At 45.1% G+C, this 12459-nt stretch overlaps 1 protein-coding gene across 1 annotated transcript; it reads left to right on the top strand.

The window, feature by feature from the left end:
- On the top strand, positions 1–11412 carry ZBTB14 (zinc finger and BTB domain containing 14). Its single transcript, XM_012746215.3, has 3 exons — positions 1–768; positions 3463–3546; positions 4642–11412. Exons 2-3 carry the CDS (start codon positions 3544–3546, stop codon positions 5986–5988), a joined length of 1350 nt encoding a protein of 449 aa, XP_012601669.1. The 5' UTR covers positions 1–768; positions 3463–3543; the 3' UTR covers positions 5989–11412.
- The last annotated feature ends 1047 nt before the right edge of the window (positions 11413–12459 follow it).

Below are 12459 nucleotides of genomic sequence, written 5' to 3'. Positions count from 1 at the left end.
CGCAGCCCGCCGGCGCGCGCGGAGGGCGAAGGTGCCCGGGGCGCCGGTCCAGGAGCCGAAGCCCAACCCGCAGCCTCAGCGCCCGGCCTGCGCGCGCCCGGGGACGGCACCGGCCCACGCACATGCACACGCACGGGAGCGCAGGCTCCCGCGTCCCCGGCGCAATGCCGGCGCTGGGCGCGGGCGGGAGCCCGGGAGTCCAGGCGGGAGGCGGGAGCTCGAGGCGGGGCGGGTGCCCGCGCCCGGCGCTCGTGCATACGCGCCTCGGCTCCCGAGGCCCCGCCCACGCCCCGCCCACCCTTTCTCCCGCGCGCGGGCTCCGCGCGCCCCATGTCGAGCGCGTGCGCGCGCGTGCGCAGGCCAGGGCCCTCCGGGGGCGGCCCCGTAGTCTCGAACGAAAGCGTCGGCGAGAGCCCGGATTAACCCTTTCCCTGCTCGCCCACTTAGGAGCCCGGTCGAGTTCCGTGCCTGCGCAAGCCGGTGGCGCGCCTTCCCCCCAACCCGCACCGCGCATGCACGGGAGGGGGGGCGGTGGGGGTGTTCGCGGCCGGCTAGACATTCTGTGCTCGTGCAGGAGGAGGGCTGCCACCGTCAGGGACGTGCACGACTCCCCCACCCCGCCCCCTCCCCAAACTAAAAAAAAAAAAAAAATCCAAAACACACTGCCACCCTCCGTGCCCCCGCGCCCCGCGTCCATCCCGTCCCGGCCTGCGTGCTAGTGAGCGCGGGGAACCCACGGCGAGCGTCTGCGGCTGTGCCAGGCTGCAGGTAAGCGCGGGCCGGGAGCGGCAGGGGCCGGGGCCGTCCGCGAGGCGGGCGCGGGGGCGGCCGGCGGGGCGGCCCGGAAGACGCGCGCGCTCGCCGAGCTCTGGGGTACCAGCCAGCTCCAGGACGAGCGGCGGCCGCCGGCGGCGCGGTGCGAGCGGGGACGGGCGTGGGCCGGGGCTGGGCGTGGGGCCGGGGCGCCCGGGGGCCGCGCAGGCCGGCGAGCGGGCTCGGGGAGCAGCCGGCGGCGGCGGCCCCGCGCGCGCGCTCGGCCGAGTTCATGGCCGCCCCCGCTCGCAGCGCCGCAGTGCACCGCGGTGGGGGAGGGACGGCCCGAGCCCGGCGCCGAGCGCGGCCCGCCGGGCGCCGCCCCTCCGAGCCCCGGGCCCGCCGCGCCGCCCCCGGCCGCCCGCGGAGGAGGGGGCCGGGACCCCGCGCTCGCTCTCCCGGGTGCGCCGGCGAAGCTCGGGGAGCCGGCCGCGCGCCGCCCCCGCCCCCGGCCGCGGGAGGGCGGGGGAGGGCCCGGCGCGAGCTGGCCGGGGAGTGCGCGGGGCGCGAGCTCCGGGCTCGCGGGCGGAGCGGGGCGCGGCGCGGCGCGGGGCTGCGGAGCCGGCCGCACGCCCGCTCCCGTTCGTCGCGCCGCCGGGGCCGCCGCGGGCCCGGTCGCTCCCTCCCTCCCCTGCTCCGAGCCGCGGCCCTCCGCAGCCTGCGCCCGGCGCTGATCATGAAAGGGACGGTGGCCCTTTCACCACCCGGCTCCGAGGCTGCAGCTTTTGTTCGGGAAGCAATGCAAAAGGCCTCATCCACTCCCCCACCTCCCGGGCCGAAAGAAATGAGAGCGAGGGCTCGGCATGCCGCGAAGGCTCTTTGGGTCTTGCGCCTGGCTCCCTGCTTCCTCTGGATTCCAAAGTTGCGAGGTTGCAACGGGGAAGTGGTGCAGCCGCCATTGTCGGGCTGCTCCCGGGTAGGGGAGGTGGCTGCAGCTGCTTATGTAAGTTAGCTTTGCAGGGAGCTCCGTGCCCTGGAACGGGGGCTCCGCGCGCCAGCGGTTTGGAGAGCAGTTGGGAAGGGGCATCTTTATTGTGGAGGTGCAGTAGGAGCTATGTGTTTTCCTACACCTACCTACACAGATACTGGGACGGCTGTCTTCCAGTTTGACTTACCTGAACTTAGCAATTGGAACATCCCAGTGTGGAGAACAATGGGCTGATGGACACTCTGTCTCCTTTCTGGTCCTTAGAGATATTGAGAGAGAGATAGGTAGCCAAATACAGGCTGGCCAAGAATGAAAAGAAAAAAAAAGCACACCGATATGTTGCCATGGCTTCTGTAAGGCCACTCCTCTCTGGTCCCATGCACTTTTATCCCACAAGCCCCTGGGCTGGTTTCTAACCGCAGAAGGAAGTATCACAGTGGGAAGGGTTTGCCTTGGCTGCCTTCTCTCTAGAGGTGACTGCAGGGGGCATCTAGGGAACAGGAAGGCAGAGACACTAGAATGATCAAGTCAGAAGCATCCTTAGGAATCATTTTGCCCAACCTTGACACTGTGCAGATGAGAATTCCCTGTTGTGTTCACTTTTCTATAGGGGGAGCTTTTTATGATTTTCAGTGTTGGTCTCTATGTTGGAGTCTTGCACCACAGTTTTTGCATAAGTCTATATTACAGCCCAGTTTTTGGCTCCTACCACACCGGCTTATTTGTGTGGTCACCGTTCAGTAGAGGAAACTTTTAATGTTTTTCAGAATATTGGTCTGCAGGATGGAGTTCCTTGGGTAAGAGTTAAAACTCACAAAAAAGCCAAAATTATTTGATCTTGCGTGTAGGGATATATGTAGAAACACCTGGCTTTCTCAGAGCAATCTTTATTGATTGAGACAGGGTCAGCCAGACTGAAGTGCAGTGGTGCAGTCATAGTTCACTGTAATCTCAACCTCCTTGGCTCAAGTGATCCTCCCTGAGTAACTGGGACCACACGGGTGGGCCATGGTGTTCTGCTAATTTTTTAAATTTTGGAGGGAGACAGGATGTCACTATGTTGCCCAGGCTTGTCTTGAACTCCTGGCTTCAGGCAATCCTCCTGCCTCAGCCTCCCAAAGTGTGGCATTGCAGGCAAGAGCCACTGTGCCCAGCCTAAAATGCAGTCTGTAAAGGCAAATGTGTACTACCTCACGCAGAAAAAAGCAACCACTGTTTCCTCTCTTCCCATGTTAACTGTTGGGTATGTGTACTTCTATAGCTTTATTTATAAATATATAAACTTCTGTATGTCTGTTTGAGTGTAGAGAACAATGTAGAGGGCTCCATGCCCAGCAGGAAATGGAGGATACAGGACACGGTGCACGTACTTACTGGCTTTTCTGTGTCACAATCAGCATCTGTACAAATATGGACGTAGGCTTTGTTTGTGAGGATAAATCCCATAGTGTTTCCCCACCACCTCCTTTCCATTCCCAGTGCACGACCCCTCATGTCCAAGTGTAACAGCCCTTACCTGTTCTAGTCCACATCTGTTTACAACTGGGCTTGGTGTTGCCAGCTACCTGCCTTTCTGCTCCCAACCTGAAAATGGGTAGATGCACAGGAGACAAAACAAGAAAGGAAAGTTTATTTTTAAAAATCAATTGAAAACATTCTTGGTTTGGGTTTTGTAATAAAGTAAGATCCTACCTCATTCTTGTTTGTCCTTTTTCCTGCAGGTCTGGCGTGCTTTTGATCAGAGTTTCTCTGATCTGAAGATTTTGACGTTTAAGGCATTAAGATAATAGCCTGAATTGTTCATGGTAACTATAACTTTGGATATTAAATCTTGAAATGATTAGGCATTTGCATATATGTATATTCTCATTATGCATTAATACTTCTGTTTCTCTGGGGAAATTATGTATTTTCTTGAGGATTATACTTTGTTAAATAAAACTAAAATAATGTTTTTTGAAAGAAAACATATAGAACACATTATTTTAAGAAAGCCAATTCTTTAACATGGTGACAGAGCTCTTTCATGCCAGTTCCAGATTTCTTTTACTTATACTTGCAACATTTATCAACTACATCCAATGTTAATAACACTTTTATCTGGATGGTATCTAGTAGATTGGTATCCAGGGAAACTAAGCCACTTATCACTGTCTTCCCAAATGTCATCTGATTCATTTGGGGTCAGATTAAACCTTGACCCTCATTCAGAAGTGGCCCAAAACTGCTATGGAAAAATTAGAAAACAACACTGAATGGAGTATTTTGGCAATCGTGTCCATCTCTAGTTCTGCGGTAGTGATTTGTCTGTCTGTCAAAGAAGTATAATTCTGAGCAAAGTTAGTTATTTTACTGAATCCTTCATTCATGGAATTAGAGTAGTTGCAACATACAGGTCTAGAGACTCCTTGCCTCAAATATGTTTTTTAAACCTTGAGGTTGAGTTACTTCTGGTTGTGAAGAAAGCATGGGTTTTGGAACTAGGTTGTCTGCATTTGAGTCCCAGCTCTCACTAAATAGCTATAGAATATTAGACAGGTTTCTAATTTTGTCTATAAAATGGGGACAGTGATAGGTACCTCATAAGGTTATTAGACCATTAAATTAAGCATGTAAAGCACATAGAACAATGCCAGTCATATATTATATGCTCAATAAAAGTTGCTATTATTATTAGGCAAATACTTAGTAAACTGAAAATAAATATAAGTAACAATGCTGAAATCTCTAAGTTGGGGTACGTCTCTTCTGCTCATATTTATGGATCATTCTTACATTGACTTTCTGAAATTGTTAGGTTCCAGACATTGATCAGAAAATGATAATCTGGTTTTGTTCTCTGTATGGGAAAGTACTGTTCAGAATTACTAAACTTTCTTTTTTTAAAATATTTTTTGTAGGAGTTTTTCATCAGTATGTCTGAAACCATTAAATATAATGACGATGATCATAAAACTCTGTTTCTGAAAACACTAAATGAACAACGCCTAGAAGGAGAATTTTGTGATATTGCTATTGTGGTTGAAGATGTGAAATTCAGAGCACACAGATGTGTTCTTGCCGCCTGCAGTACCTACTTTAAAAAGCTTTTCAAGAAGCTTGAGGTTGATAGTTCTTCAGTAATAGAAATAGATTTTCTTCGTTCTGATATATTTGAAGAGGTCCTGAACTACATGTACACAGCAAAGATTTCTGTGAAAAAGGAAGATGTTAACTTAATGATGTCATCGGGTCAGATTCTTGGTATCCGATTTTTGGATAAACTCTGTTCTCAGAAGCGTGATGTATCTAGTCCCGATGAAAATAACGGTCAGTCAAAAAGTAAATATTGCCTCAAAATAAATCGCCCCATTGGAGACGCTACTGACACTCAGGATGACGATGTGGAAGAAATCGGGGATCAGGATGACAGTCCTTCTGATGACACGGTAGAAGGCACACCCCCGAGTCAGGAGGACGGCAAGTCGCCCACAACGACACTCAGGGTTCAGGAAGCCATCCTGAAAGAGCTGGGGAGCGAGGAAGTTCGGAAAGTCAATTGCTACGGCCAGGAAGTAGAATCCATGGAGACCCCAGAATCAAAAGATTTGGGGTCACAGACCCCTCAGGCCTTAACGTTTAATGATGGGATGAGTGAAGTGAAAGATGAACAGACACCAGGCTGGACGACAGCTGCCAGTGACATGAAGTTTGAGTATTTGCTTTATGGTCACCACCGGGAGCAGATTGCCTGCCAGGCGTGTGGTAAGACATTTTCTGACGAAGGCAGACTGAGGAAGCATGAAAAACTCCACACGGCAGACAGGCCGTTTGTCTGTGAGATGTGTACGAAAGGTTTCACCACACAGGCCCACCTGAAGGAACACCTCAAAATCCACACAGGGTATAAGCCCTACAGTTGCGAGGTGTGTGGAAAATCATTTATCCGCGCCCCAGACTTAAAGAAGCACGAGCGAGTTCACAGTAATGAAAGACCGTTCGCATGCCACATGTGTGACAAAGCCTTCAAACACAAGTCCCACCTCAAGGATCACGAAAGAAGACACAGAGGGGAAAAGCCTTTTGTGTGTGGCTCCTGCACCAAGGCCTTTGCCAAGGCGTCAGATCTGAAAAGGCACGAGAACAATATGCACAGCGAAAGGAAGCAAGTCACCCCCAGCGCCATCCAGAGCGAGACAGAGCAGTTGCAGGCCGCAGCCATGGCAGCGGAAGCGGAGCAGCAGTTGGAAACAATAGCCTGTAGCTAGAGGTGATGGGACAGGAACACTGGGCCTGGGGAGCGGAGTCTGCGATTGCATTGATCGTGGCGAATGGACGGCATTCACTCTGTTTTTGTGGAAGTGTACGGAGCGTTGTACTCATTGGACTGAAGGCAGTGCTTGGTTAGGTATTTTTAAAACTTTTCAAGGAAATAATGTTCCTAAGTTCTGACCAAACAGTTTTGCTGTCCTGTCTGGTGTCTAGTATTCATGTTGCCAGGAAACTCCCCTCCTCCTCTTTTTTATGATTTTAATTTGAGAACTCCTGTGTCCAGTTTAGAAGTGAGAGACTTCCATTTTAAAGTCCTCTACACTCACTGGTGAGTGCACTGCACAGAGTGAGAATTAAGTAAATTGATTTCCTAATCATCACAATTCTATGTGACTTGTGGTCAAAACAGCAGTTTTAATAACTTAAAGTACTTCAGATAGACGCAGAAAATACTGATGGGTGGTTGCCCAAGAACACTGCGCAGATACGAAAACAAGTTCTGGAAATGCAGAATGGTGTTAGATTTATATTTGGTTTGTTAATTTTATATCACTGTTCTTCACTGTTTTTTGTGGACAGATAATGGTTGCTTTGCTGAAGGGTTTCTTCATCCATTTTGATTGCCCTTTACCTACCCCAAAAGCTGTAGTCACACGAACTGAAGCTGAGCTAAGCCACCGAGCGATGTTGTTCTGGGCCTGAGTTCTCAGGATCCTCTTAGGCACGGCCACTCTGCACCAGCTGGGATCAGTGGTGAGAGGAGTAGAAAAGGCTCTCAGAGATAAGGTTTTACGTGTGCAACTATTCCAAGATTACTAGATTAAAGTAATTCTTAATTGATTTGGGAATTGGATTTTTATTTAGGATCAAAATTAGGCCAAGAACAGATATTTCTTCAGATACATTTGTGTAACTTAACAGAATGTCATCACGCTTTGGGGCTCTCTGCAGCACATGATTTATCCATAAAGGAGATGCAATATGCTTACTTAAATTAATAAATTTGAAATCTCTTAAGTGTGTAAATAGTAGTGTTGGTCTTACGTATTTCAAGTAAAAGCAGACAGCTGCACTTTTTTTGCACATTGGATTAAAATAACTTCCATCAGCAACAAACATCAGACTGTTTTTAACAAATATTAAAGATTGTCAGACCAAATGTTTGTTTTGAAGTATTTTTCATCACTGGTTACCATTTAGAAGTTGATTGCCTTTTCAAAGCCGTAAGTCAGAATCATAAACTCTGTTCCAGTTTTGGCGTGCTAAATATTCTTTTAACCATTTCTTTAGGAATATATTGAAATGCCAACAATAGTTTGAATTACGTTCTGTAATTATTAGTCAATTATTTTAGAATATGTAGAATTGTAGAAAATGTCAACTTTTTAAAATTCATTTTTGGTTGCTAGGATTTTTAAAAAATATATTAAAGTAATTTCATTTCATAGCTTGTTGCATTAACACCTGTAATTACTATTGTGGGAGAAATTTTATTTTTAAAATTGGTGTATATGTTATGCCCAAGATTGTAGAATGAAGATGGTACCTTTTTAAAAAAAATTATTTATTGGTAAAATGTTTAATTTAGCTTAAAATTGATTTCTTTTCTTGAAAGTTGTTTATTCTGTACTAAAAGTAGTCCTGTCACTGTGTTTTTACTCTATTAGTAGACGGGGAACTGATTACTGTTCCTGGGCTGTTTTAACCAAAGCAAAGGAAAAATAATTTAACATCTTGTTGATAGCTACTTCAACGAACCTTATTTTGGTCCTTCATTTTTGTATATAAAAGAAAATATGCTTCTGTCATTCCTGTTTTCATTTTTTCATAGCAAGCTTCCACATATCCAGGTTTTTACCAAAATGTATTTCCTATACTGTCTTCATCGTGGCTTCACTGAGTTACAAGTTAAATGTGTGGTATTAACCCCCATTGAAACCACATAGCCCCAAAAAAGATGGCTTAATTTTCAGCACCTTATTTGTATTATGCAAATATTTATCATTTGGCCTATTTTGCACGAGAAATATATTTGTGTATTTCTACCACTGGTACTGGGTTTGTATGTGCATTAGGGTGTATGTTTTCTTGGTATATTTTTGGTGGCAGCAAAGTGATAATATTGCAGCTCTCCTGTTTGCTGGGTCCTGGTCAGTAACACTGCCTCTCCTTACCCATCAGGCTGTAGGAGTTCCTGGGATAGTGAAGTCATCATGTTAGATCGTTCACGGGTAACTCCACCAACACAGGGAGTTAATTCTGAAATGTGATTATGTGCTTACTGTGAGTTGGCCATGTAAGAGGAAAGGAAAAGTCTAAATGTCGATATTACTACCTTTTCATTATTTACAAAACACTTTTTTCTGTTTGTACAAAGAATGTCCACATACTTGATGCATTGTATTAGTACTGATTGAGTAAGGGAATTTTAGGAAGTCTAAATTTAAGGCAGTTTGCCTGCTATTAACTTGATCTTTTTAGAATTGTTACAAAGTACAAAAGTTGCCATCAAGTGAGCTTGATTATGAACAAATTCCTATCTTGTTAGAAAAAAAAGATTGAGATGATGGCAAATTTATGCCGTTTCCAATCTACTGGATTATTTTGTGTACTTATCTGTTAAGTTGGTCATGTGGAAGCTGAAATTCACTCTCCTGTAGTAATGCTGTGGTCATCAGTTCCCAGAGTAGCCCGAAAGCCCGCTGTGTGAGTGTAGCAGGACTAGTATAATAAGAGTTGTACTGCAGAGTTCTGCATCCTAGGAGGAGTCAGCTATGGCTTCCAGGAAAGAGAATGGAGAACTCTGACTTTGCTCTCTGAAGTCTGTCTCTGTTTTTGGATAGCCCCTTGTAACTGGGAACTCTCTCCTTTGGAACTATTCAAAGTAAGGTTAATCCTGCATCTACATGACAGCACTTCAGATGTGTAAAGACAGTGTGTTGCCTACTCAACATGTGTAGAGCATCAGGTGCGAGGCACTGGGCTGGGTCCTGGGGAAACAAAGGCAGAAGAGGTTTGACCCCTGGCTAGCAGATGGAGTGTGCCCCTTCTCAGATTTACACATTCTTTTTAAAAACAAGAGTGGCATTTCCCTATCATCTGTTATCTGTGGTTCCTTAAAGGTTGCCATACTCATCTCAGGGGCCCTAAATGTCATTTTTCTTGGGTTGTGACAGATTTCAGCAGTTGAATGTTTTCATGATCTCTTCAAGAACTATTACCAATACTCATTTAAATATTTTCAGTATAATGAGGACATGCCGTTTAGTGGAAAGACTTTTGAAGTCAAACTTGGATTTGTGTCCTGGTTCTGCTTCTCAATTAATGTGTGAATTCAGACACATTATTAACTCCCCTGAACCTGTTTCATCATCTCTAAAATAGAGATAGGGATTTCTGCCTCATGGTCTGCTGTGTGGATTAATGTGTTAACCAGTAGAGACCATTCAGCCCAGCACCACTACCTTTTAGGTGCACTGTAAATGTTCCCTTTTTCCTAAGGGGCATTCTCAGTGGAGCAGTTAGAAGCAAAATTGAAGTTCTCTTTTGCCTTTGTCATCTGTCTGTTCTACAGTTATTGGCCCTGAGCTGTATTAGACCTCATTAAGTCTTCTTAACTGAAAATACTACAGAAGCTATGTTTGTCTTGGCATTCTGTAAGCCTCAACCCATTTGCAGCTTTGGTCTTACAAACTTACATACTTGTCTTACAGTTTTGTTTGGTACTGTGATCTCGCATCATTTGTACATTTTAAAGTAAGTAGGTCATTGTAGTGTAGCCAAGTGTAAACACTGGCCTCTGTGGAGGGCTCCCTGCTCTTCTTTGGGAACATCTGTGATGGCAGAACCAGAATTGCAATTTTGAAAGCTAGCTTTTGAGTCTCATGCATGAAGTCATGCATTTAAAAATATTTTTATATTGTGCTTTTCTAAAATTAGGTGTATTTCAGGCTGCACCCAACTGTTCCCTATCTAGTTTGTGTGAATTCCAGATGATCCAATGCATTCCCCACAAAGGGCCTTAAGACTACTACCCAAGAATTCTGATTTTCCTTTTAGTTCCAGAGTAATGGTTTACTAATTCACTTTGCTCTTCTTCATGGGATATTTCTATTAATCTTACACAAAAGTGCTTTCTGTAGAGCAAGATTAACATGTATTAGTTGACAAATAATTGCTGAAAGCCTATATGTGCCAGGCATGGGACTAGGTGCTGGAATGCAGCAGTGAGCAAGACCAGTACCATTCCTGCACTCCTGGAGCTTATTGTCTAGGATGGAATGCTTCCCTTTCCAAGTTTTACAAAATTTTGCAAAGATTTATAAATAATGATCACAAATGTACAAAATGCTTTTTGAAAAACTGCTGTGGTATGTATTTTAATTGAGTTCATGGAACATACTTTAGAAAATAATTAAGGGTTTTTAATAAATTGTCGTAATTTAGTAGTACCAATATAAGCATTCCTAAATGACTTTTGTGAATGTATACTGAGAAGATATGTCTATTAAATATTACCATTTCCATAGAATGATTCTCATCTTCCTCATTGATACTGAATTTGAGAAGAGGAATGGTAGTAGGAGACTAAGGTATATTTCTTTAAAATAATGAATGCTGGCATCAAGAAAGACACTGATGCAAATAAAATTGAAGGAGTAAAGAATGACAAACTAGGGTTCCGGCAGCTTTGGGCAAGGGTCTCACTAACCCAGAAGGTTTTAAGGGAGGAGGCACCAAGAGCAAATAGAGTTGCCCAGCAGTGGCTACGAGTCAGCAGGTGCTCCCTGAGCACCCACCAGCCAGCCGTTAAGCATAACAGTCTGGATAGGCTAGAATGATAAGTGAGCTAATGGAAATCTGAAAAGAAAAGATATATCTGATATAGATCACCTAAGGCTGCTTGTGATTTTGATGGAGTTCTGAGAAAGCACTTAATGCTAATAGATCTACTTGGAATGTCATCATTTTTTTTGTTTTCATTTAGAGGGCAGAAGCCTCCTATGGGTGATTCTTAGAGGTCATTGCTTTTTTTTTTTTTTTTTCTTTTCTTTTTCTCCTTGAACCTCAGTCACTGGAAAGATAGTCAAGAGGATCAAGATTTAATAATAAAACCAGTATTAGGTTAAATATTTACCAGGCATCAGACACTGTGTATACAATCTGCATGTTTCGTGACAACTCTGAGGTACTTGTTATTGAAGACGACAGGATTCAAAGGAGTTAAAAATCCTGCGCACCCAGGGCCTTGTGAAGCAAATGAAGACTCAATTCTCTGAAACAAACTCAATTGTATTCAGTTGTATGTGAGTCATGTACAGCTCAATTGGCCTACAGTATAAAAATTGATTCTAGCGCTGCATGAGTTGCATATAACTCACGCAGAGAAAACAATAAAAAATAACAAATTTTTCGTTAAATTAGATTTTGTTTTTGAAGCTCTTATTCTATTTTCGCAATAAAACACCGTGGGCCCTGGGAACAAATTTTTAGTGTGACAGTCAATGCATTAAGGACTCTCTAGCCTAAAAATCTTTCTAATCTTGTTGACTACAAGAGAAACACTAAATTCAGTACCATATCATTCAAAAAAAAACCCCAAATAAACAAAATCCTGCCCAATGTCCAGTCCTCAGCAGAGCCAGGACAACAGGTCCATCTGCCTCCAGAGCCTGTGCCCTTAGTCACCATGTTGGTCTCACACTAGAAAGTAGGCAATTGTCGCCCTGCACTCATCCTTACTGATTTCAGTCTGCTGTTTTGCAGGATGCTGGAGGAGAAAGAGGCATTTATGCAAACAGCTGCCCCTGTGTCTCTAAATTGGTCCCTATATTTTGATTTCTCCCATTCAAAGGGCTGAACCTACACCAGCATTGTTTTACTTTGCTTCAAGTCTAGAGGCTGCCCCCAAATAATATGGCAAACTGCAGATAGAATGCACGGGTCATTGCAGCGTGACCCAGAGCTGCCAGTCAGCTTTGTTCACATGTGTCATTGTACAGTGAGCCAGGGAAAACACAAGACCAGCGGGCATCGAGTTTGGGGCCAAAGTAACTTGTGAAAATGGTCATATATGTTAGGAGCTCTGCACCCTCACTCCTTCTCGCCTCCTCTCTTGCTCTGCAAGGTGTTAAAAACTTGGATTTGTGTTCTGCCTCTATCGCTTTCAAGCTGTGTCACCATCTTGGGCTGGTTGCATGATCTTTCTTAATTTTTGCCAAAATGCAAATGTTGATTCTCTGCCCCAGTGTACACCACTCTTGCTTATTATTTCGAAAGATAAACTCATTTTTCTTTTATAATAAGAAATTTAGCTTCAAAATAGAATTGATTTCAGATATTACTGACTTCAACAGGATGACAGAGATGGTTAGAAATTTTACATTTGGGAAACTTAACATTTCATTCTTAGGCTGTTGACATTTAACTAAGCGAAAGGTATGTATATGAGTGCTACCTCTAAATCT

Source organism: Microcebus murinus, chromosome 17 (genome assembly GCF_040939455.1).
Source record: "Microcebus murinus isolate Inina chromosome 17, M.murinus_Inina_mat1.0, whole genome shotgun sequence".
NCBI classification, from domain to species: Eukaryota; Metazoa; Chordata; class Mammalia; order Primates; family Cheirogaleidae; genus Microcebus; species Microcebus murinus.
The sequence above is the reverse complement of the archived record's forward strand: the minus strand, read 5'-3'. Positions and strand labels throughout refer to the sequence as shown.